Genomic DNA, 22,690 nt, shown 5'->3' on the forward strand with positions numbered 1-22,690 from the left:
GCCCCCCCCCCCCACCGCCACCGCCACCCACCCCAATCTGGGACTCCCAGCCTCCAGAACAGTGAGAAAGCAATGTTTAAGCCACGGTCTATGGCATTTTTGTTCTAGGAGCCTGAACTAAGACGGTTATCTACTTAAGTTTCAGGCTCGCTGTATCATTCTTGAGAAGTGTAACCAGTTCAACGTCCTTTCGAGTAACACTGGTGTCCGGTGATAAGGGGGCTAGATGGGCTGGCACAACCACCGTGCCTGCCACAAGGATGTGCTCTCTACACTTGTCACAGAACGTCAGGAAGCTGTGCGCTCCAGGCTGGGAGCTAAGGATTCCGTGTTCCCATTACTTCAGCAAGGCCCTCCTTCAGGGAGAGGGGCTTTTTCTTCTTGTGTGGTGCCTGTCACATGTAAGACACTACCTCTCAGCCCTACCAGAGGCAACTGTAAGTGGTTGCTTGTCCTTGAAGAGCAGGCCATTTAGCAAACACCTAGTAAATCCAGCCAGTGTCGGAGCTGGGAGCCAGTAGGCAAGGGCTGTCCTGGTCCAGTGTAGGAATCTGGCCTGGGAGGCCCGTGCCTTGAGTCACTCTTGGTGTGCACAGATGACAGTCGGCTGGGATGGAGGGCAAGGGCTGACCCCGCACTTGGTGAGCAGGCTCTCTGGGACCCGTCTGGCGGTCGGGATTAGGAAAGCTGCCTGGCGGGAAGGCACAACGTTTGCAAAGTCTGAAGCATCAGGTGGAGACTTCACAGCTGAAGGCAGGGCAGCAAGTCCCCCTGGCACCCCCGGGGGTTGTGGGTCCCAGCCTCAGCTACTGAAGACTCTGGATCTTCTCCATTTGACAGAGATTGGTTTCTTTTGTCCAGTGTCCTAAGGCCTCATTACAGAGCACGGAATAAGTGTTTTGCATTATAGAAGGAAAAAAAGGGACACATAACATGGCACGAAATTTGTTACCTTGAAGAGGTCCTCACATGAAGCAAAATCAAGTTTGTGAAACGTCTCTATAGATTTTCCTCTTCGTGGGCCTTATTGTTTCTCTCAGCCCCAAAACCACCAGGACCGTGTGTGAGGCCCATGTTGGAAGGGAGGAGTGGTTTAGTGGCTCTTCTCAGACAATCATGGACTGCTTCAGGCGAGGCTGGTCCAAAGCAAGCTGCTGTGTTGTCTGCAGGCTGAAATCAGTCCGTTAGGTGGGTCTGTCTGACTTGACTCCAGACCCGGAACCCAGTAGTACAGACTGTTAATAGTGCTACAGCACAGTATGTTTTAAAATGAAATACACACCAGGTTCTATGTGCAGTAGGGTTTTTTAAGATGTCATCTATTCATCTGATAGCGTGTGCATGCGAGCATAAGTCAGGGTGAGGGGCAGAGGGAGAGGCAGACTCCAAGCTGAGTGTGGAGCCTGACGTGGCGCTCGATCCCAGGGCCCTGAGATCATGACTTGAGCTGAAGGGGCAGATGCGTAAGTGACTGAGCCACCGAGGTGCCCGTGTGCAGCTTCCAAAACTGGACCGTCTATTCCACAACATACTGCTAGGAATACCAGCACTCACTCCCCTAAGCCTGTAGCCTCTGCTTTGCCAAACCACCAATACAGCCCGAGAAGAAACAATCCAACAGGATCCGGGTTCACAGAAGGCAACTCTGAAACATCACTGAAGTCAGCGTAGACCGCAACAATTCACTTCGTAATTCTGGTCATGTGACTAGTCCCATCAGGATTCCTCTCCCCCTGGTGGCACCGAAGTAAACATCCTCGTTCTCCAGAAAAATGGAATCTAGAGAACCAGACACGGGGCGAAAACAGCCTAGGGGAGGAGGGGCCCCCGGGAGTCAGGAGTGCCTGGGTTTGCCCCAGCTCTACAGCTCACTGGCCAGGAGGTGAGAGCAGCACTCGGTCTAGCTCACTCTCAGAACAAGGCCTGGCCCGTGCTAAGGGCTGGGTCATGTTAGCCACTGTCCCTTTAGGAAGGAGACACCGGTCTACCCACACGAGACCTTTCCTTCCATTCAACCCATTCTAAACCTCCACGCGTTCTGTCCCGCGGAAAGGAAACCCCAGCGGGGCTCTGAACGAACCTTCTAAGTTCCTACAGGTGGTGCAGGAGTCTGGGCCCACTTGGTCACCTCTGTGCACACGCTGGCCCATTTGGGGAAGGGCAGGGCCAGGGCAACAGGATGCCCAGGAGCCTACGTGAAATCTTACCGTATGCTCGCTATGCATGTCTCAGCTAGGAGCACTCAGGACATCCCGCAACCTCGTGGTTTCCCATACTTCTCTCCGACGGGTCTCTACATCTATTCAGAGAGGTGCAGCATTGAAATACATCTCACAGGATCAAGCCCACAATCCACTGAATCTTGAGAACAAACTCAATGTTTTAAAGTACCCACAGATAAAAAAAAGATCTACTCAAACCCCTTAATTACGGCAGCATCTGACTGGTCAGTCGGTGTTTCCTGAAGAGAAGATAGCAGTGGTTTAAAGAGAGCGCTTTAATGGAACAAATACAAAAGCTTGCGAGACAGCACTCCCACAACCGAGCGTTTGTGAACAAGTAAAACCATGGTTAACCAAACAGCTATTTTTATTTATTATAACAGCATCCACAGTGTCTGAAAAAGGACACAGTAATAAATAACTGCAGATGCATCACGAGACATCCCTTTATTCGGTCACAGCAGTGGGTCTTACTACTACATTTTATTCTCAAGTTTTTCTTTATTCTTCAGATTCTCCAGGCTTCCGGATGTCATCAATCTTCAAAATCATTCTAACCATTTGTGTTGCAAGAGAGATCTGTTGCTTTTTGCCAATCAAAGTTTCTATGACATGCTGCTGCTTCATATCTGAAAAATAGAGATTATCCTTAATATATTTCATATTAATAACTTGTTCTCATTTATAGAATCAAAGTAAAACTTAAATACAAATCTGGAAGAAGCCCACAGTCCCAGTTACACTTCCAGAGGAACAGGATTTTGTTCTCCCGGGACACTCTGGAACTTGAACCTGGGTGCCAGAAAGCCGGGGGTGGAGGGGACCTCTCCCCAATGACAAGCTCAAAGTGCTGGGCGACTAGCTAAAACCTTTCAGAGACATCTCGCCCCACAAAGTATTCACTAATAACATAATTTAGTAAGCCCCAATAAGTAAAAAAATCGGACTATACCTGAAATGTAAAATAATTCCAAGAAAGGCCTAGAAACTGTAAATGTCAACAGAACCAGGCCTTCAAGTTGAAAACAAATTTAAGTATCTGACAAAGAGCTGCTGTTATTAAGATCCACTGGCTGTGAACATGAAAACCACAGCACAGCTGTCGTTCTAAGTAAAAGCACAAATCCTCGGATTCTGCGGTTGGGGAGGACTGCAAAACTCTGGACACGGCCCCATTAGCACCAGAGTCACGAGTGCCACCGTTCCAGCAAGCTTCCGCTAGGTCCCCTTTCAAACCCCAGCAGCTACAGTACTGGAATCGTGGACACAACCCCAGAATAAACGGAGACCAAAAAGTCAATTTCAGAGCTGCTTCCCAGGACACCCAGAACCTACCTGTGTAAAGAAGAAACGTGGGAACAATTCTCTAAAACCAGAAATAGAAATCATCTTTGGTAGGGAACAGCACATTATACTTTACGGTTATTAAAATAGGTGATATGTTGCTAGGACTAGCAGTCTCAGCAACTCCTAAGGTTATCAAACGAAACTTTCTAAAATTTGGGACCTGAATATCTCAAGTGTGTAAGTATTTTAAGATACGATAATCTCGCACTGTGCACCCAGCATGAAATCACTAGATTTCAACCCAACGCAGCCCCTCCAAGTCACCACTGCTGCTCACCATTTGTACCCTTGTGCAAACAGTCAATCCCCAGAGCAGGGTTCATGTCCTTCACTTGTCTGGCTCGGACTTCGGTCATAGTCTGGATGGGATTCATGCCGCTGTTTTCAGAAAGAGCCATGGGGATGACCTCCAGCGCATCGGCAAAAGCCCGCATGGCGTACTGCTCCAAGGTCGGGCACTGGAAGGGGGCAGGGTCACGGTTAGCGTGCTTGGTAAAAACAATAAAACAAGCCGGCAATTTGGAAATGTAACTAAATCGCATACTTCGAAAACCTGACTCATGAAAAATTCTAAGAATAGAATGTAAATGTAAATGTCGCTACGGGGGGGAGGAAAAGGTATACACGTGAGAAAAGTCTCAAATCAGCTCTTACTACTTTATTTTCAGTTATGATATTCATTTAACTCTGAGCTTCAAATAACATTACGAGACTGGAGAGCGATGGTCAAGGCTGGAATGCCGGGTTTTGGACAGCTGCACCTAACGTGTGGGCGAGAATCCCAGACCAGATGCTGGTCGCCCACGACTACAACGCTTTGTTCACAGCCCCACTGCTGTACCCTCCGGGGTCCAGAGACCTCGCAGGGGCTCTACCTTGTCGGCCTCCTGGCTCACTGCCAGCGCACAAGCGATCTCAGCAGCGCCTCCGCCGTACACCACACGGTTATCGCGGATGAGGTTCCGGATGACACACAGAGCATCGTGAAGGGAGCGTTTCGCTTCCTCGATGATCTACGGAAGGAGACAGTTTTGCCTAAATTACTGTTGTTACCATGTCCTTGTTTTAGAGCCAGCTACCTGCCACCTCTGATTTAATCTAGGTGTTTGCTGGGTACTGGAAATACTCCTAAGTCCATTAAAACTCCCTGGGTTAAGAACAAATGGAGAGAACACACCAGAACATTCGCTGCCAGATGGTTTCTACCTTTACCCTCCCTTTCCTCCCTGTAATGTAGTTACAACCAGGCAGAGGCAGCCAGCGACTCATTCTGGGACCCATGAGGAGCAAGGGAAGGGGTCAAAAAATCCAAAACAGACCAAGAAAAACCTCACGAGTCTAAGTGATCAGGATGCACTAAATATCTATCCCGAGAGAAGAGAGAGAATATCAGTGGTTATTTACTTGGGTCCCCTACTTTCACTTAAGCGACTCCAAGGCCAGTGTGCCTTGTAGGATTAACAACAGCACATGATCTTTGATAATTTTACATCATGATAAGTCATGATTTTTTGAGAAAAACGATTGTTTAAAAAATAGCAATTACATCTCAGTTACATACATGACGGGCAAAGCCAAACCATATACCAAAAGCAGAAAAAATGCAGGATAAATAAGTAGATTCTTACCATCTTATTTCCTCCTCTGATGAAAATGGTCACAGCCCTGGAGTTCTTACACTGCTCGATGACCAGCATTTTGTCCTTAGTGGTCCCAAAGGAGATCTCTTTTACAAGACCAGCAAAGCCCAGCTTCTCGGCCGTAAGCTCTGAGAACCGCGGAACAATCCGGCCTCCTGTTGCAATGGCGATCAGCTGGGTGGGGTGGTCAGGAGGAGGAGAGACACGACGCTGGTGAGCACTGAACTTCCTGAATCACACGACAGATGAGCCAACTCCATCTAGGACCACCCTGTACATCCAAGTGCTAACACACGCTAGCCCAAAAAGGTCAAGGTCAACCCAAAAAGCCGTGTCAATCAGTGTGGTTCGAAGGGCTGGTGTCTTAGTCGGTCCCATCACCTTGCACACACTCCCCATAGCTCCTGACCACCTCTCCTGACCGGACCGAGCTCTGCGCAGTGGCCCCTCTCCACTCCCTGGCCGCGGTGAGGACCAGAGGCCGTGCGTCCGGGCACAGACCACATGTGAGACGGCCATCAGCATGTGGCTGACACAGAAGTGGCTAAGACAGGGCTTCCTGCCTCAGAGAGCCAAGCGGGATGACAGATGGAAAGCATTTCTAAAAACCACAGAACACCAGAACTACACAGCTCTGCTGTTCTCTTTGACATACATTTTTTATAAATAAAAAAAGATTCCAGCATTTTTCTCTCTCCCAGCTCCCCCTCCCCTAACCTACGGAGCCTTGGCACAATGTGGTTACTGAAGGCAAATGCTGTTAAGAGCAACGCCAAGACACACAGGCATCTTAAGCTCACCCCGAGTTCACAAGTCTTCACACGAGCGTCTTACCTCTATTTCAGGTCCTCCTACCCAGCGAACCGCAGGCAGGTTATTCTGAAGAAGTAAATGATTTGCTTCATCGTCGAAGCCCCACTGGCAAATAGCTAGGTTAGCTCCCGTTTCTTTAATCTGGGGAAAAAAATGCCTCAGTCACGTCAGTGTTCCTTGTGCTCGAAGAAAGACGGGACACACAGTGGGATGTGCATTGAAACAAAGCAGAAGGAAGGAAACACCCAAGTGTCTTACTTTCTGTCAGGCCCAGATTCTAAATAACGAACAAGTATCAATAGGAATCACCTCATTTTTAAAAAAGATTTACTTACTTACTTGAGAGACAGAAACAGAGCTTGCAAGTGCATGCGTAGGGGAGGGACAGAGAGGGAGAATCCCAAGCGGACTCTGAGCTGAGTGCAGAGCCCGACACTGGGCTTGATCCCATGACCCTGAGATCATGACCTGAGCTGAAATCAGCAGTTGCACGCTCAGCTGACTGAACCACCCAGGCGCCCCTGGAATCACCTCGGTTTGTAAACTATGCTTTAAGTATCAGTAATTCACGCTGAACCCCACGGCCACAGTGAAATAAAACAAAGACATGTCAACAAGGCTTAGCACTGCCCCAGGACGTGCGGGGACAGCTGTCTCGCCATAAATACCCATAAGGCAAGTTCATTCATGTATGTGTCTAACAGAAACAGCACCTTTGACACACATTTCTCTCCATCTGCTTTTCTCACTTGGGTGCACTACCCTCTGTGGATCAACAGGCTACTTTAGAGGCCCACAGAGGTGATCCTGCCTCCCACCCCTGCAAATGGCTAAGCCACTTGTGCTGGGAAGGCAGCAGTGACCAGAACGGTCCCATGTATCCTGCCCTCGGCGGTCACCTGTGGTCGCTGGGCCATGCCTCACACCCACTCTGTCTGCACCTAAACCCCTTGAATCTTCCACCACACCAGCTCTCTTTTATTCCATGACCCTCTGGAACTCAGTCTGTTAACAGCCCACTAATTCTTGAGCACTCCTGGCATATTCCTGCTGTGAACAAACCCCAGCTGTCCCCTGACGTCAACCTGCCTCAGTATCTCCTCAAACGGCTAGTTTTCCCTCCCACGTGTTCAAAATAGGAGGGGTCCTTCTTGGTCCCCTCAACTGAGGATAACATTCCTCTCTCTGTGCACAACTCTCATTCTGTAGTATGTTAGCATCCAGTCCCAACACATTCCTGGCAACCCACACATCTACCAACACCATTCACCCAACTCCCCTGGCCTCTCAGTTCCGGCCCCCTTTTCGCCCAGTGCACCTCGGCTGGCATTTCCACGGCAGCCTTGTAGCCCAGATAATGGGTTTTAATTTACAAATTCCTGCCAGCATGCTCCCACCTCTCAGCCTTGCTGTTGCCTGCACATGCCAACCATGTTCCTGCCTCAGGGCCTTTGCATATGCTGCCCACACCCACCTTACCCTCAGCCTGGAATGCTCTTCACCCAGATACGTAGCTCTCTCACTTTGCTTAGGTCTCTGGTCACATGTCACTGCCTTAGAGAGACTTTCTCTGACCAGTGTCCTTCACAGAGCCACTACCCACTTTCCCCTTATTCTGCGCCTCAAGGGCAAGAACTCTGCTTTGTTCCCTGCTATATCTCAGGTACATACGACAGTGCCTGGTATATGGGAGGCAGACACACAGATCACATAGGAGTGTATGAATCCAACTACTCCCGTGAAGACAAACGTCAAGATGGCTTCTGATCTGTCTGTCACGGTAAGTAATGCTCATGGAGTGCTGATGCTGTAAATTCTGAAGAAGCCACTGTCAGGGTTATGCACATGTAAAATATTAACAGCCAGAGAAAAATGGTTAAGGTGTTGCATAAGCCAAGAACTGGAATTACAATTAGTTACGTTCTAGTTTAATTCCACTTATTCAGTAACTCTTTTCTCTACAAGTTGTATTTAAACATTTTGAACACCTGCTAAGGCCGTTCTGGGCCCTGTGCCCACTTTGATTTCTCCTGTGAACTTTTACTATTTGTATAATTTAAAAGCGAAATAACGTGGCTCATACTGTTAAGACGTCGTGTGGAACCACACAATGGAGCATCCAGACATTTCAGGTGAGCGCCACGCATTATCACGTACAAATCTACAGCTAACTAACCATATTCTCTGAGAGTCTACGTTTTACTAACAATTACGGTGACACTTACTTGCTCAATCATCTCTTCAAACTTCTCCTTTTCGTATTTCTGAAGGGCTTTATAATCCTCAACAGAGGTCACGTCCAGCTTATGCTTGGTCTTTGGTTTTGGTGGTTCAAACGGACACGTGAGGACTGCAATCTTAGCACTTTCCACTTGCTATGGGGACAGAGAAAACCCTTCAGCTGGCGGATTTAAGAGCGGGAAAAACCGTCTGAGCCTGAAAGGCACCGGCTTACCTTTGGCATCTGTGGGTGACTGAAATCCTTGTCCACGATCACGCCCTTGATAAGTTTCGTGTCCTCCAGCCGCCCGCCCACTTTGCCTTCCACCTTGATGAGCTCGAAGTCCACGTCCCTGCGCTGCATGTCCGCCACGGTGAGGACGGCCTTCACGGCAATCTCGGCCATCTGCCGGTGACAGCTGTTAACCCTGAGGAAAACCCCAAGCAAGCCTTTCATGTTCGCAAACCACTACTGTAACCAAAGCATGACACGTGACACAACGTGGTTACTCCGGGATGTTGTGTAAAACCAGTGATGTTTGGAGTCTGCAGCCAGCAAGGCCACCATAATCCGCACTTCCGACAGCCTGGGGTGGGGCTTCCTCACCCGGGCTCCACAGACCCCAGAGAAGACCACACCTGGGATGGGGAAAGAAAGGACACCTTGTCTAAAGGAGGTGCGGCACTTGGTAAGAAGTGAGAGAACTTGACATGGCTGCTGCCTTTGTAGGAACTTCCACCAACATCAGTTACGGACCAGGGTGGTGGGGGGCCATAGCGGTATCTTTTTGGAAACCTTTGAAACCTCTAAACAGACTGCTTAATAAATTTACTTTTGGTTCTGGAAAAACTGCACCGAAATTTAGTACTTGGAACACAGTGCCTGAAATCTTGAGTCATTTTAGAGAGAAGATAACCACGAAGCCGTGTTATTAGGGAATCTATGGTATTTTGCTTTATGCTGAATGTATCTGGCCATTATTGGTTGTTTTGAACATCTTCTGCACTAAAGATCTACGATATAATGAAGACCTGCAAACACAGCAAGGTCAACTTACAAAGCCGTGACAACATGAGGTTTGTACATTTTGACTAAGGGTAACATCTGCCTTCCAGGAGGACAGTACTGTACTTGGGACAGAGACCATTCCTCTAGCCAGCGAGTCTCAGCGCCTGTACACCAGGAGGCACCTAGCACAGCACTGCCGTAAAGCCTTTCCCTGAGGGTAGAGGAAGCAACAATTTCTCTTGTACTCCCCAACATCTGAGTCAGGACTCTTGCCTTCCTTTTTGCTAAAACTACCACACACACGAATTAAAAATTAAAACATTTCTCACACTGATCTTGATTCAAAATAACCAGTGTAATAATGCACCTCAGGCTAAATTTTTATGCTACATCATGGCAAGAGCCAGTAAATATTATTGTTCAAATAAGTATGTCCCTTGGATGAGGCTGCTTTTGAGTCTCCGGGGGCGGGACCTGTGTCTCTGAGCCCCCAAGACGTGGCAGCAGGCCTGGTAAATAGCAGGCATTATGAAAACGTTGAAAACACCCAGTGTAAGTCAATTTCAAGACTGTCCCTTCTTACTGAATTAAAATTCTGGACCAGTACTTGCTTGATGAATAAATGACAAGTGGAGCCCCTCCCCCTAAATGAGCAAAGAAATGGTGCAAGTGTTTTGAAAATTAACATTCCCCAAGCAGGACCATTTTCTGCTCAATTTCTAACACAGCCTATCCTGCTACATTAAAGAACAGCATCTCTTACAAATACTGCAGAGAGGATTAAATACCCAAGCCTGGAACTTCAGTTTCCAACTAAAACAGATGCATGTGGCTATACCTGCATTAAAAACAAAGCAAACCAAAATAACAAAAACAGAACGCAGCACACAGAACAGTAGGAGGCTACCGGCAGCCATCAGAAAGGAGGTCTTTAGCAACAAGCACATGCACGCTGCTTTCTCTACAAGTGCCAATGGTGGTGCTCTACCGTAAACGTACACTTTGGAGCCCAGCGTGGTCTCTGCGGTCTGAATCAGGGGCTCAATGTCCTTTATGTCAACAAGGACACTATCGCTGATCTGGTCTAGGTGCTCGATAGCGATGCGGGCGGCCTGTTCATAGCCATCGGCGATCCTGATCGGGTGAATGCCACGGTCCAGCAGCTGCTCGGCTTCCTCCAGCAGGGCGCCAGCCAGGACTGCAGACAGGACAGCGCACAAACAGATCAGGAAAACGTGAACGCTTGTATGATCACTACCAATCACACGCTACCCTAGAAGTAGGAAGGTTCTGGAATTAAAGTAAAAGTATCTTGGAGGTGGAGGTTTATTTTTTTGTAAAAGAGCCTCTGGTTTTGCTTTTAGCAAAGACCTGAGTTCCTCCCCCCCTTATAAATGGTGTTAGCTCTCGGTGATGGACAGAACATAACCGAAGAACATAACCTAAAAACATTTTTTACAAGGGCAAAAACCTCTTGTGCCTTCCAGGCCAAGAATTTCTTTTCTTTTAAAATTCATTTTATTCAAAGCTTTTATTTATTTATTTGAGAGAGAGAGAGAGATCACAGGCAGGGCGGAGGGGTAGAAGGAGAAGATGCCCCACCGAGCAGGAAGGGGACCATGAGCCCAAGGCACCCAGGTGACCCAGAATTTTTTTATTTTTAAGTAATCTCTACACCCAACATGGGCCTCTAACTTACAACCCCGAGATCAAGAGTTGCCTGCTCTTCCAAGTGAGCCAGCCAAGGGCCCCTCCCAGGCCAAGGATTTCCACTCAGTGACATCTGCTGGCGGTAAGAGCATTGAAGAACTTACGACTTATCCTCCCCACCATCTTTGCTCCCCCTTGTTTTAGTGTCACGCAGAGGAAGAATATCGTTTGTTTTAACACTGCCACACTCCAAGCCCATCCATCATAGTGCTGGGGACCCGCTAAATATTTGTTGAATAAATGAATTCAAATTTCATCTGCAGAAAAGGTAACATTAAAGTAATTCTTTCCCTCTTCCACCTTCCGAAACTTAAGTATTTCAGACCTTCAGGAAAAGTACAAGAATAGTAAAATGAATAGTTTACTAACACCATTTTGCCACATTTGTTTTCTCTACGAAGGCACACATGTAATTCTGTTCAACCACATGACAGTTAGTTGCAAAAATCACTTAATACGCCATCGCTAAGTATCTGAGCATCCGGCTCCAAGTACGAGGGCGTTCTCCTGTAGCACTATAATGTAACTGTCACGCTCAGGAAACTTAACGGGGCACTACTCTGCAACGCGCGAGCCACACATCCTCCCATGTATCCCAAACATCCCTCACGGTTAAAACAAAACAAAAACCAAAGAAAACAAAAAAGCACCCACATCCACTCAAGTGTTATGCACTACAGCTGGGTGCCATTTCGTTTTGGCTCCCTTGATTTAGAACAGTTGTTAAATGCTCCCCCAACCCCTTCTTGTTCTTCCAGGAAAAGGACTTTTGGGCCTTATATTGAGCCATGTCCTTCAACCTGGATTTGCATGACGGTCTCCTCACAATCTGATTCAGAGCAAACATTCTTGGCAGGTGTGTGTGATTTTAACTAATACTTCTGAGCAGGCTGTGAGAAAGGCTATTTTGCTTTCTTACCAACCACCCCCGTGGTCCCATCTCCAATTTCATCGTCCTGTGATTTGGAGAGCTCCACCATCAGCTTGGCAATCTGGTGATCCACGTCCATCATGCTTAGAATGGTGGCACCGTCATTTGTCACTGTCACGTCGCCATCCTTGTCCACCATCATTTTATCAAGCCCTAGAAAGACGGCAATGTTTATAATGGCATTAGGGAAAAGAACAGAAACAAAATCTGTACCAAAAGTTATAAAAAAAAAAATTAGGTCTCTTGACGCAATTCCTATTTATAGAACTTGTTATAAAAATTTAACGCACATAAAAGAGTATCTACAAGCAAACATTCTTTTAGGCTGGCGAATACAAAGCAAGACGCTGGAAGCAATCTAAAGGGCTAAAGCCAGAGAAATGGGAGGAAAAAAAGGAGCATCACTGAATGTAGCACAACTATGATGTGGAAAATGCTAATGAAATGATGTGAAAAAGGAGAAAAAAAATCCTGACATAAAACCATATGCACCTATGATCATGAACACGTTGAAAGCCTGGAATACACAAAACAAGTTTGTTAGAGGTGGGGACCTAGGATGCCACCTGCCCCACATCCCAACTTTATAAAAGGGTTGTATCAATTGTCTATAATTGATAACATTCGTCAAAAAACACTTTAGAAAGGTAGTCTCTTACCATTTGGTCCAAGTGATGTTCTCATTGTATTTGCTACAGCCTTTGCCGCCATGATATGAGACTGAAAAATGAAACAAACAGAAAAAAACAAATGTTCAAGGGGTGCCTGGGTGGCTCAGTGGTCTGCCTTCGGTTCAGATCATGACCCCAGGGCCCTGGGATCGAGCCCTGCTCAGCAGGGAGCTGCTTCTCCCTCTCCCATTCCCCGTTTGTGTTCCCTCTGTCGCTGTCTCGCTCTCTGTCAAATAAATAAGTATCTTAAAAACAGAAACATACAAAATAAGCTCCTTTAAAAAAAGAAACAAAAACAAATGTCCAAGTTATGTATTTTAATAGTTAAAACCACACAACTAATGATTATAAAAATCTATTTATACATAGTTTCTGTTCTCTAAAAGCTTTCACATTTAAGTGGCAACATGCAAGTCTAAATAAGTGTGGTAACCTTCACAGCCACCAGCTTTAGTAGATCATTCTCATGTACAAGCAGCAGAACCTAGTGCTTTAACTCAGCACATCTACAAGGCAGGTTCTTCTACAGCTGAGAGCACGGGCAGTCTGACCAGACAGGCCATGGAAGACCACTTTGCAATGCTAACCTCATACGAAGAGTCCAGATGTACACGTACAGCACCTTGAATTATCACACTACAGTGTGTACTGCAGAAATGTACCCTTCTATTCCATGGTCGAGCCAGGACATGGCCTACATGTGAAAAGTCACCCTTGTCATGTGCCAAGAGTATCAGTAAAGTAATGGCAACTTGCAAGTATCCCTTCCTGTTTGCGCCACAACCAGGCTCATTTTCCCTCCAAATGTTCCTTTGCTCCCAGTCTCGCTGTCACCAACCTAACCTGGATCCACAGCACCCTACAGAAATCCAGGGTCTCTTATGTACTTCCATCCTTTAGATTCATCTGACAACCAGCTAACCCACCCATTTTTCTCAAACATGTCAGTTGCCAGTCGCAAACCTTAAATGACTCCCTAGTGCCTCAACACTGAAGTCTGAAAGCTTCAGTGTTTTCTTTAATGCCCTCTGCAACCTGAGAGCTACTTTCCCTTCCAGTGACGACGGTCCATGCTTGTTCCCCAAATATGTCCTCTGTTCCCTGAAGCAGTACGGTGCATAGAAGCTGCTCTGCTCATCAAAACCCCAACTTTCAAAGCAGTTCAAATGCACATGTTCTGTGAAGCCCTCCCGGGTTACTCCACCTGGCAGGTAGGAAAAGACAAACTTCATAGGATCTGTGAAAATGTTGGTCATTAAGAGACACACTGAAGGATCTGTCTGTGTAATGGAATTTTTAAAGGATCATCATCACAGGTAAGCAGTTCTTAACCAGGGATGACTCTGTCCCTCAGGAGACATCTGGCATGGCCTGCAGACATCTTGGGTTGTAACAAATGGGGTGGGGGCTGCTACTGCCATGGATGGAGTACGTAGAGGCATAGCTGCTGCTCAACGTCCTGTACAGGAGGGGCCCGCAAACAAAGAATGATCTGGTCCCCCAAATATTAACAATGTCAAAGCTGAGAACTCTGGCTTTAGACCATCGGTTCTGGAGTCAGCCAGAGGTGTGCTTGAATCCTGCCCCTTTCTTCACTGACAAGCTGCACCACCTGCCTGAACCATGGTCCCTCCTGGAGTGACCCCACGTAACCCTCATCCTTAGCCTGAGGGAGGTGTACTACCCACACTGAGAAACGAGATTCGGAGACGTTGTGCAAACAGTGGGGACTGTATGGCTTCTTCACTTGTTTCAAATACAAAGACGCCAAGTGAACTGAGACACCTCAGCCCCGGAGATGCGACCTTACTTTTAACAAACCCTAATGTCCTCTCAAAGCTTCCACTGCATTTTCTGCCAACACCTGTGTTCGGATGACTTTCTCACCTGGACTCCTGCTCCTGGTTTAACTCCTCTGGTCCCTCCTGTTCCCTTTCATCCACCAGACCCAACTTCCTAAAGTACAGTTCTACCTGAATTGCGGTTCTGCTCAAAACCCCCTTACTGGCTCCCCTCCCTCCCAGGGTTTAACATCTTGACTGTGAGGCATTCAAGCTTCCACCTTCAGGGAACTGCTGTTGACTTAAACGAGACTGGGCTCCACTGAAAACCACATTGCTCCTTCCCTCTACAGTGTACCTCGCGTCTTTCCACCCAGCTTTTTGCCTTTGCTGTCCCCTCTCCCCCAAACGCTACCTCTGCCACATTCAAAAACAGTGACCCCACCTCTGATCAAAAGCCACCCTCCACCTTTTATCCGCATCCACACGCTGCCTCCTATTCCTTGCATCATGGTCATGGGTGTCCACCTTCCACGCAGGCGGTGGTATTTTCTTCTCTAATGGCACACGGTTTTCGTTTTTACGACACCACATCCAGTACCACGCCACGTATAAAGGTGCTGAGAAATTAAATACTTCGTAAACGACTAAACCTCTAATAAGTGACAAAGAAAGGGAGCCTCATCCTTTGGGGGCTGTGGCTTGTTCCCTGGCCAGGTGACCAGAGAATACCATCCCTGCCTCCTCCCGATGAAAACACTCTACGAACGACCAGGGGCTGGAGGTGGGCTCGCAGCCCAGGCACTGAACTGCCCCACCCAACGCTGACGGGTGCCAGCAGCTCCACCCCAAACCCCAAAATGAGATTAAAGGCTTCCACGCTGGCCTCACCCGAGCTCAAGGAGCGGGGTGCAGGGCCAGAGACGGGACGGGGTCCCCGACCTTTCCGGGGAGCACATGGCGGAACCGCTCCCAGGCTTGCGCAGGCGCAGAGCCACGAGCTTCGGCCGCCTCCCCTCATGCCACCGCCAGCGTCCGTCCCGTTACCTTGAGAGCCTCAAGTCCCATAAGACGAGATTTGCGATCCTGATCCTTGATGATGAGGAAAGGGCGCCCATATTCATCGAAGGCGAGGGTCCCGACCGACGCCATGGTGCAAGAGCAGTGGTTACTTTCCCCCAACCGGTGGAGACCGCGCCGGAACCGAGAACACGCCTTCCGCTCGCGGGAGGGCGCAACAGTGCGCGCATGAGCAGTCCGGGGCGCGTGAGACTTATTTTTCACCCGAGACTAGTTTGACGCCAGACAGTACCTTCTGGAATCAGAGGCCTTAAGAAACTTCTATCATCCAGGAAGCTGTGGGGGAGGGTGAAGTTCGAAGACACGGACGGGAAGTTAAAATCCACAAGCCAAGAGTAGGTGGAACTCATTTGCCAGAGCTGTACCATGGGGAGTTTCTGGGTAGTGGGTCCCCAACGAGGAACTCGTTTACTTGCAGCATTACTTTCTCCTTCCGTCCCACCCCGGCTCCGAGAAGATGGTAGAGCCCACTTCCGGGTTTCCACCCTTTCCCCTCCCCCCGCCTCCGTCCACTCCCCCCCCCCCCCCCCCCGCCGCCCGCCCGCCTCAAGCCGCTGGAAGTCTCGCGATGGAGGGAGGAGGCGGTGAGCCGGCGGGGGTGGCGGGATGGGGGGCTGGCGGGAGCGGACCCCACGTGGGCTGGCGGGCTGCTGGGCCCTCCGACCTCCAGGTCGGGCCGGGCAGATGTGGGAGCCCCCGGTGCCCGGGGCGCGGGCCGCTCGCTGCCACCGGTATCTAGCTGCCGGGGGCGGCTCTGAGCGCTTTGGGGCGAATAACTCACGGAGTCTGCCCCGCGGTGTTCGGAGTTGTGAACTGGAGTCACACTGGTGGGAGTCCTGTAACGCGGCCGCTGACTAGCTGGGTCTTCGGGGAAGTGACTTACCGGCTTTGTGCCGCCCTTACCTTGCCTGCAAAAATGGCAGTAGTGACAAGAGTATCTCCTTTGCACAGCTCCTGCAAGGATTCAGGGAGAACAGTGCCTGGCCCTTAGCAAGTTCTGTTTAAGTGTTTGTTGAAGAAATCCCCATTTTGCACAAATAGTCCAGTAACTTGAGCACCGTGATACAGCTAGAGTACTCGGCCCTCTAAATCTCTTCTGCCACGTTTGCTTAAGGGCACTGGTCATGACCTAATATTTTATAGGCTTAGATTCGGCCGTAGAAAGTGATAAAGTACAGTTGATCCTTGAACAATGTGGGGGTTAGGGGTGCCCGCGCAGTCTAAACTTGTATAGTCAGACCTCCTGTGCAGGCGAAAATGCATGTATAACTTTTGACTCCCCCAAAACTTTGCTAATATGTTGATGGGAAGCCAGTTACCATATTTTGTATGTTATATGTATTACATACTGTATGCTTATTAGCGTAGATGTTAATTAAAAAAAGAAAAGGTGTTATTAAAATCACGAGAGAAAATGTTTACAATAGTGTATAAAAAAAAATCCATGTTTAAGTGGATCTGTGCAGCTCCAACCGGTGTTGTTCAAGGGTCTACTGTACTGATCTATGGATCTTGAAAACATTACGCTAAGCGAAAGAAGCCAGTTACAAAAGAGCGCATACTGTATGATTCCACTCCCATGAAAGTCCAGAATAGGAACTGTAGAGACAGAAAGTAGGTAAATGGTTGCTTAGGTCTAAGGTGTGAAGGAGTGTGTGTGTGTGGGGGGGGAGTGATAGCTAAAAGGTTAAGGGGTTTCTTCTTGAGGTAATGAGAATGTTCTAGAATTGACTGTGGTGATGGTTACACATATCTATGAATATACTAAAATCTTTGCCTTATGCATGTTAAATGGGCACATTGCATGGTATATGAAGCAGTTAAAAGTTACGGAGCTCCCCCCCCCCCCCCGTACCCATAGTACTGAGACTAACAGTAGCAGCTAATAGTCATCACTTACTCTCTCATTTAGAGCACTAAGTGCTTTATATGCATTATTTATTTAACTGTTCCAATAACCCCATGAGGATAGTATTATTTCTGAATTCTGCAGGTGGAGAACCTGAGCCTTGGCCAAAACTTATCTAATGTAACACACTAGTTAAGTTCTGTGACTCCGGAACTTTATGACTCAAATCCTTTTAACCACTGTACTGTATAATCGGAATACCCACAGGATAATTTTGCAGAGGCATGGCAGATGGTACTTTGACTTTTTAAAAAACAATAAAATGCATGACTATTTACTATAGCATGTAAATTCCTCCATGTGATGCTGAAAGGCATAACTGAAGATGTATTTAAAACTCTTGCTTTCTATCAAACACCATCACCTTCCTAATCTTTACTTTGATCTTATTTCTAGCACCAGCAGTAGACTCTTGTTGTTCTTGTTTCTGAGTTGGTTTTCCACTGGGAAACCAGTTTTAAAATTCACTTTAGGGGACCTTGGCTGTCAAGAACAAAGCTCCAGTGTGTGTGAGATGCTGGTAGTTGGCCACTGGCCTTGAGCAGTGACTCACTGCAGAGGACCAGCTTTTCGTGTGTCCTGTGTTCACATCTGTACCTCACAAATTGTTTATTTATTTATTTATTTATTTATTTATTTATTTATTTATTTGAGAGAGAGAGAATGAGAGATAGAGAGCACGAGAGGGAAGAGGGTCAGAGGGAGAAGCAGACTCCCTGCTGAGCAGGGAGCCCGATGTGGGACTCGATCCAGGGACTCCAGGATCATGACCTGAGCCGAAGGCAGTCGCTTAACCAACTGAGCCACCCAGGCGCCCTGTACCTCACAAATTGTAACAGATCACCACATTTCCCAATTGTAACAGACCCCCCCAGCCCACTGCCCGGCCCATGTCCTAATCTGGAACCTTTGAATATGGTACACAACAGAATTTATAAATGGGATGATGTTAGGGCTTTGAGATGGGGAGATTATTCTGGCTTGTCCACGTGGACCCGATGTCCTCACGAGGGTCCCTATAAAGAAAAGGGAGGCAGGAGAGTCTGAAGAAGGTGTCCTGATGGAAGCAGAGGTTGGGTAATGGGGGGCCGTGGGCTGAGGAGTGTGGGCTGCTTCTAGATGCTGGAAAAGGCAAGCAAATCCGTCCCATCTTAGGGCTACCAGAAAACCCAGTGCTGCTAACCCATTTCAGACATCTGACCCCCAACTGTATGATAATAAGTGTGTGTTGCTTTAACCCTCTAAAATTTCTCACTGCATCTTTGGGAAAATAATCCAATGGGCCCTTTGAATGGCTTACTAATTCCTGAAACCATGGATGTTAACATCTTCAAATGAAAAGAATCTGTTGTTCTCCCCCCTCTTACTGTCTTCTGTTTCCTATGATTTCTGTGTTTTGGGCCTTATCTGCTCTACTAGTCTGGGAGCTGCCTGGGGGCAGCCTTGTTCCCTGTGGGGTTCAGCATGTAGCCAGCGGTGGTCGCAGTCAGCGTGTGCCGAGCAGTGTTCCAAGTGCGTTCCTTGCATCCATTCATTTCGTCCGCTCAGTGACCCTGTAATCCCCATGTTACAGATGAGAAAACCAAAGCTCAGAGAGGGTCATACTGTTATCCAGGTGCAGAGTCCAGGTCCTCACCTCCAGGTGCTGTTCTTATTGCTGTGCTGGGCTCCTCCCTAATCAGTTTCAAAATCATTTTCAAATCAGTTTCAGTCCCAGGAACTTGAGAACCTCTTAAGAGGATTTTAAAGGGTAAAACTCAAGAGGAGGGTATTTCAGGTATGATTCATTTCTTTGTTTTCAAGTGACTGGAGTTTGCTTTATTCCATACTGGTGCATTGAAATGATTATTGTATCATTTGTTCTTTTGGATCTTCTTTAAAAATCTTTTCATCACCATACTTTTTTTTTTTTTTTTTTGGTGAAACCTGATTTTGGTCTCCTTGAATTAGTGCAACTGGACTGTAGATACCGGACCAATTTTGATGTGGAATCTTTGCATCTTATTTGAAATAGGGTAGTAATTAGACATTTTAATACTTATTTGTGAACCTTTGTTCTAAACCATAAAAATACGGAGTTCATGGTTAACATCGTATTGTGTATTTTTATTGAATTCATAAAATACCAAATTGTTTTCTAAGGATGACTCCAAAAAAAATTAGTAGTTGGAAAGAAAAGATTTTAGTCAGTCTCCCATTAGAATTGAATACTTTTCTCTAAAACACTTCTAGTTGATGGAATTTAGAACTCATGGAATCCTACAGTTGTAATTTAGATTGTATTCAGCTAAATCATCCTTCGTTAAACAGTATGAGTTTGTCAGTAAGAATTCTAGAAAGAAAAAAAACCTACCGTGGATTTCAGATTTGGTGCGATGTACATATTTCCTGCTTGCTTTCCATCTAGGTGCACCCCCGGAAGTCCTCGAAGAAAGTCACTCAGGATGTGTTCTACCTACAAGTCTCGGGACCAACAGTTTGAAGAAAAGCAGTTGGGGGTTCCTATTTACTGGGATTATTGGCGGGACGCTGGTGGCCGTGTATGCCGTGGCCACACCGTTTCTAATGCCAGCCCTCCGAAAAATTTGTCTGCCTTTTGTACCTGCAACTACAAAGCAGATTGAAAATGTTGTGAAAATGTTGCATTGCAGAAGAGGATCCCTGGTCGATATTGGCAGTGGTGACGGGCGTATTGTGAGTTATGTTGAGACACTTGAAGGTCTCGAACTCGAGGTTTTAAAATTCCTGCGTCGTTGCTTTTTCTTTCTTTCTTTTCTTTTTTTTGTGTTCTAGGTTTTTATTTAAATTCCAGGTGGTTAACATACAGTGTAATATTGGTTTCAGGAGTAGAATGTAGTGATTCATCACTTCCATACAACATCCAGTGCTCATCACAAGTGCCCTCCTTAATACCCATCACCTATCTATCCCATCCCAGCTTCACCTTTTGAGATTTATGCCAAGACCTGCTAATCTGACAATATAATTAAGTAGTGGTTTATTTGGTGTGTTTGGCCAAACTCTCAAACCCTCCAGCAGGAATTGGAATTTATTTTTCTCAGATTTATTTTTTCTGAAAGGTGAAAGTGGCTCTCTATATTTGCCAGGTAAAAAGGAGCAGTTAATTGGTAATTATGAAATTTTCCAATAAAAAAACTCGGGCCAGTAGAGGTGGTATAATTAGAGGAAACGTGGAGTCATGGAGTTTAACATAGATGTTTGCTTCTACGTTTATCTGTGTTTATACATATATCATAATTCCTATGGGGTGATGTAGAGTTTTTTGAAAGAGCCAGTGCATTAGCCCTCACTTGTTGAAAGATCAGACTTTTAGTGATCTCAGCTCACTGACTCCAGCTGAGAACCTATAAGTAAAGATTCAGGGCCACTGACTGGCCAGTGGGTGTCCCCAGCACGTTCCTCCACGGGCATGGTGGCACCATCCTTAGGCCTCCAACCAGTGATGACTCAGAAAGTGAGGATAACAGTAGTCAAGCCTCACGTTCTGGAAACATTTGGGTGGAGACCAGTAGGGGTGTGACTCCTTTCACCACCCCCTGGGTCGTGAACCTTGCATCCTCATGGTGACCCAAATGGCCAGGACAAGGTTAAAACATAACTCGTTTGTTTTTAGGAAATCAGGAGGTATATCTGTGAACCAGGAGGAAGTTTTAGAACCCAGTTTTGAATGCTTTACACATCTGAGTAGTATCTTTGTGGTTTCCTTTACTTCTTAAGGGGGTGACACTATAGTTAATGAGAGAAATTACTGTGGGCAGACAGCTCCTTCAGAGATGCTCCCTTGAGGAGTGGTGGCAAGACAGAATGAGCAGAGACCCCAGGACCAGCCCATTGTCCTCACCTTACAGAGGCCGGTGGCCTTCTACAGTTGACTTTATTCTGACTTGTTCCATTTTACTCTTACCTGTTTTCAACTTTTGAGTGAACAGTCTTTAAATACTAAGGAGATGTGTAAGCAGTTGCAGGTTCTCATTGACAGGTCATTTTGATCACACATTAGAACTAGTTTACAAAACATTCTCCCATAGCGGCAGATTCATTTTGCCTGCCACTATACCATCACTGATGGAGAGAGACAGTGAATTTTCAGCAACTTCTCGTCGGTCTGAGCCAGGGGTTGGCCAATCCAGAAATGCTCTATCCAAAGCAAACCTGACAGTTGTGATGCTTGAGGTGAAATCTCTGACAGAAACATGAACTGAGTTTAAATCAGCATTTTCTGGCCTACAAGCTACATAGTTTTAGAGGTCTCTCTGTAAATGGTGTTTTCAACAGAAGTGCCTTTTGATTGGACATTTTGTGATTATAGACCATAAATAGGAAGTAGTCATATCATTGGACCACGTTAAGTTGCTGTTTTTCTTTTTTTTAAATTAATTAAAAAATTTTAAGTTTATTTTTTAAAATCCAGTATAGTTGACATACAGCGTTATATTAGTTTCAGGTGTACAATATAGTGATTCAGCAGTTGTGTGCATTACTCGGTGCTCATCATGGTGGGTGTGCTGTCAATCCCCTTCCCCTATTTCCCCCACTTGCCTCCCCTCTGGTGACCAGTAATTTGTTCTCTGTATTTAAGAGTCTGGTTTTTTTTGTTTGTCTCTGTATTTGTTCGTTTGTTTTGTTTCTTAAATTCTACATATGAGTGAAATCATATGGGATTTGTTTTTCTTTGACTTATTTCACTTAGCATCGTACCATTCTAGATCCATCCGTTTGTTGCAGATGGCAAGCTTTCATTCTTTTTTTTATGGCTGAGTAATATTCCACTGTATATATGTATGTACACCACATCTTTATGCATTCATCTATCAGTGGACACTGAGGCTGCTTCTGTAATTTGGCTATTGTAAATAATGCTGCAATAAACAAAGAGGTACGTATATTTTTTCAAATTAGTGTTTTCATGTTCTTTGGGTAGATACCCAGTAGTGGAATTACTGGATCATCAGGTAATTCTACTTTTAATTTTGGGGGGATCCTCCGTGCTTTTCCACATTGGCTGCACCAAATTCACATTCCCACCAGTAGTACACAAAGGTTCCTTTTTCTCCGCATCGTCACCAACACTTGTTTCTTGTGTTTTTGATTTTAGCCATTCTGACAGGTGTGAGGTGGTGTTCTGATTTGCATTTCCCTGATGATGAATGATGTTAAACATCTTTTCATGTGTTGGTTGGCCATCTGCATGTCTCTTTGGAAAAATGTCTCTTCATGTCTTCTGCCCATTTTTAATTGGATTATTTGTTTTTGTTGTTGAGTTGTGTAAGTTCTTTACCTATTTTGGATACTAATCCCTTATAGGATGTCATTTGCAGAGCTCTTCTCCCATTCCG

General features: G+C 46.5%; 2 protein-coding genes across 8 annotated transcripts in view; one reads left to right on the forward strand and one right to left on the reverse strand.

The window, feature by feature from the left end:
• Positions 1-2,571: 2,571 nt before the first annotated feature.
• CCT5 (chaperonin containing TCP1 subunit 5) lies at positions 2,572-15,861 on the reverse strand. The gene is made up of 11 exons (XM_025867473.2): positions 15,392-15,861; positions 12,552-12,612; positions 11,881-12,045; positions 10,251-10,449; positions 8,478-8,670; positions 8,248-8,397; positions 6,044-6,163; positions 5,198-5,383; positions 4,445-4,582; positions 3,847-4,027; positions 2,572-2,851 (listed from the first exon to the last, which is right to left on the reverse strand). The coding sequence occupies exons 1-11, from the start codon at positions 15,494-15,496 to the stop codon at positions 2,724-2,726; spliced, it is 1,626 nt and encodes a 541-aa protein (XP_025723258.1). The 5' UTR covers positions 15,497-15,861; the 3' UTR covers positions 2,572-2,723.
• Positions 15,862-15,965: 104 nt separating this feature from the next.
• Positions 15,966-22,690, forward strand: part of ATPSCKMT (ATP synthase c subunit lysine N-methyltransferase) — a 56,533-nt gene continuing 49,808 nt past the window's right edge. For all 7 annotated transcript variants that reach the window (XR_012377649.1, XR_012377648.1, XR_003207126.2 and 4 more), the window contains exons 1-2: positions 15,966-16,008; positions 19,741-20,027. Coding sequence is in view for 4 of the 7 variants with exons in the window: in XM_025867474.2 (XP_025723259.1) it covers positions 15,993-16,008; positions 19,741-20,027 (303 nt within the window). In the remaining 3 variants the exon portion in view is untranslated. The remainder of the gene's footprint in view (positions 16,009-19,740; positions 20,028-22,690) is intronic.

Source organism: Callorhinus ursinus, unplaced genomic scaffold (assembly GCF_003265705.2).
Source record: "Callorhinus ursinus isolate GAN/ISIS: 27379988/994484 unplaced genomic scaffold, GSC_fseal_2.0 scaffold3, whole genome shotgun sequence".
Lineage (NCBI taxonomy): Eukaryota > Metazoa > Chordata > Mammalia > Carnivora > Otariidae > Callorhinus > Callorhinus ursinus.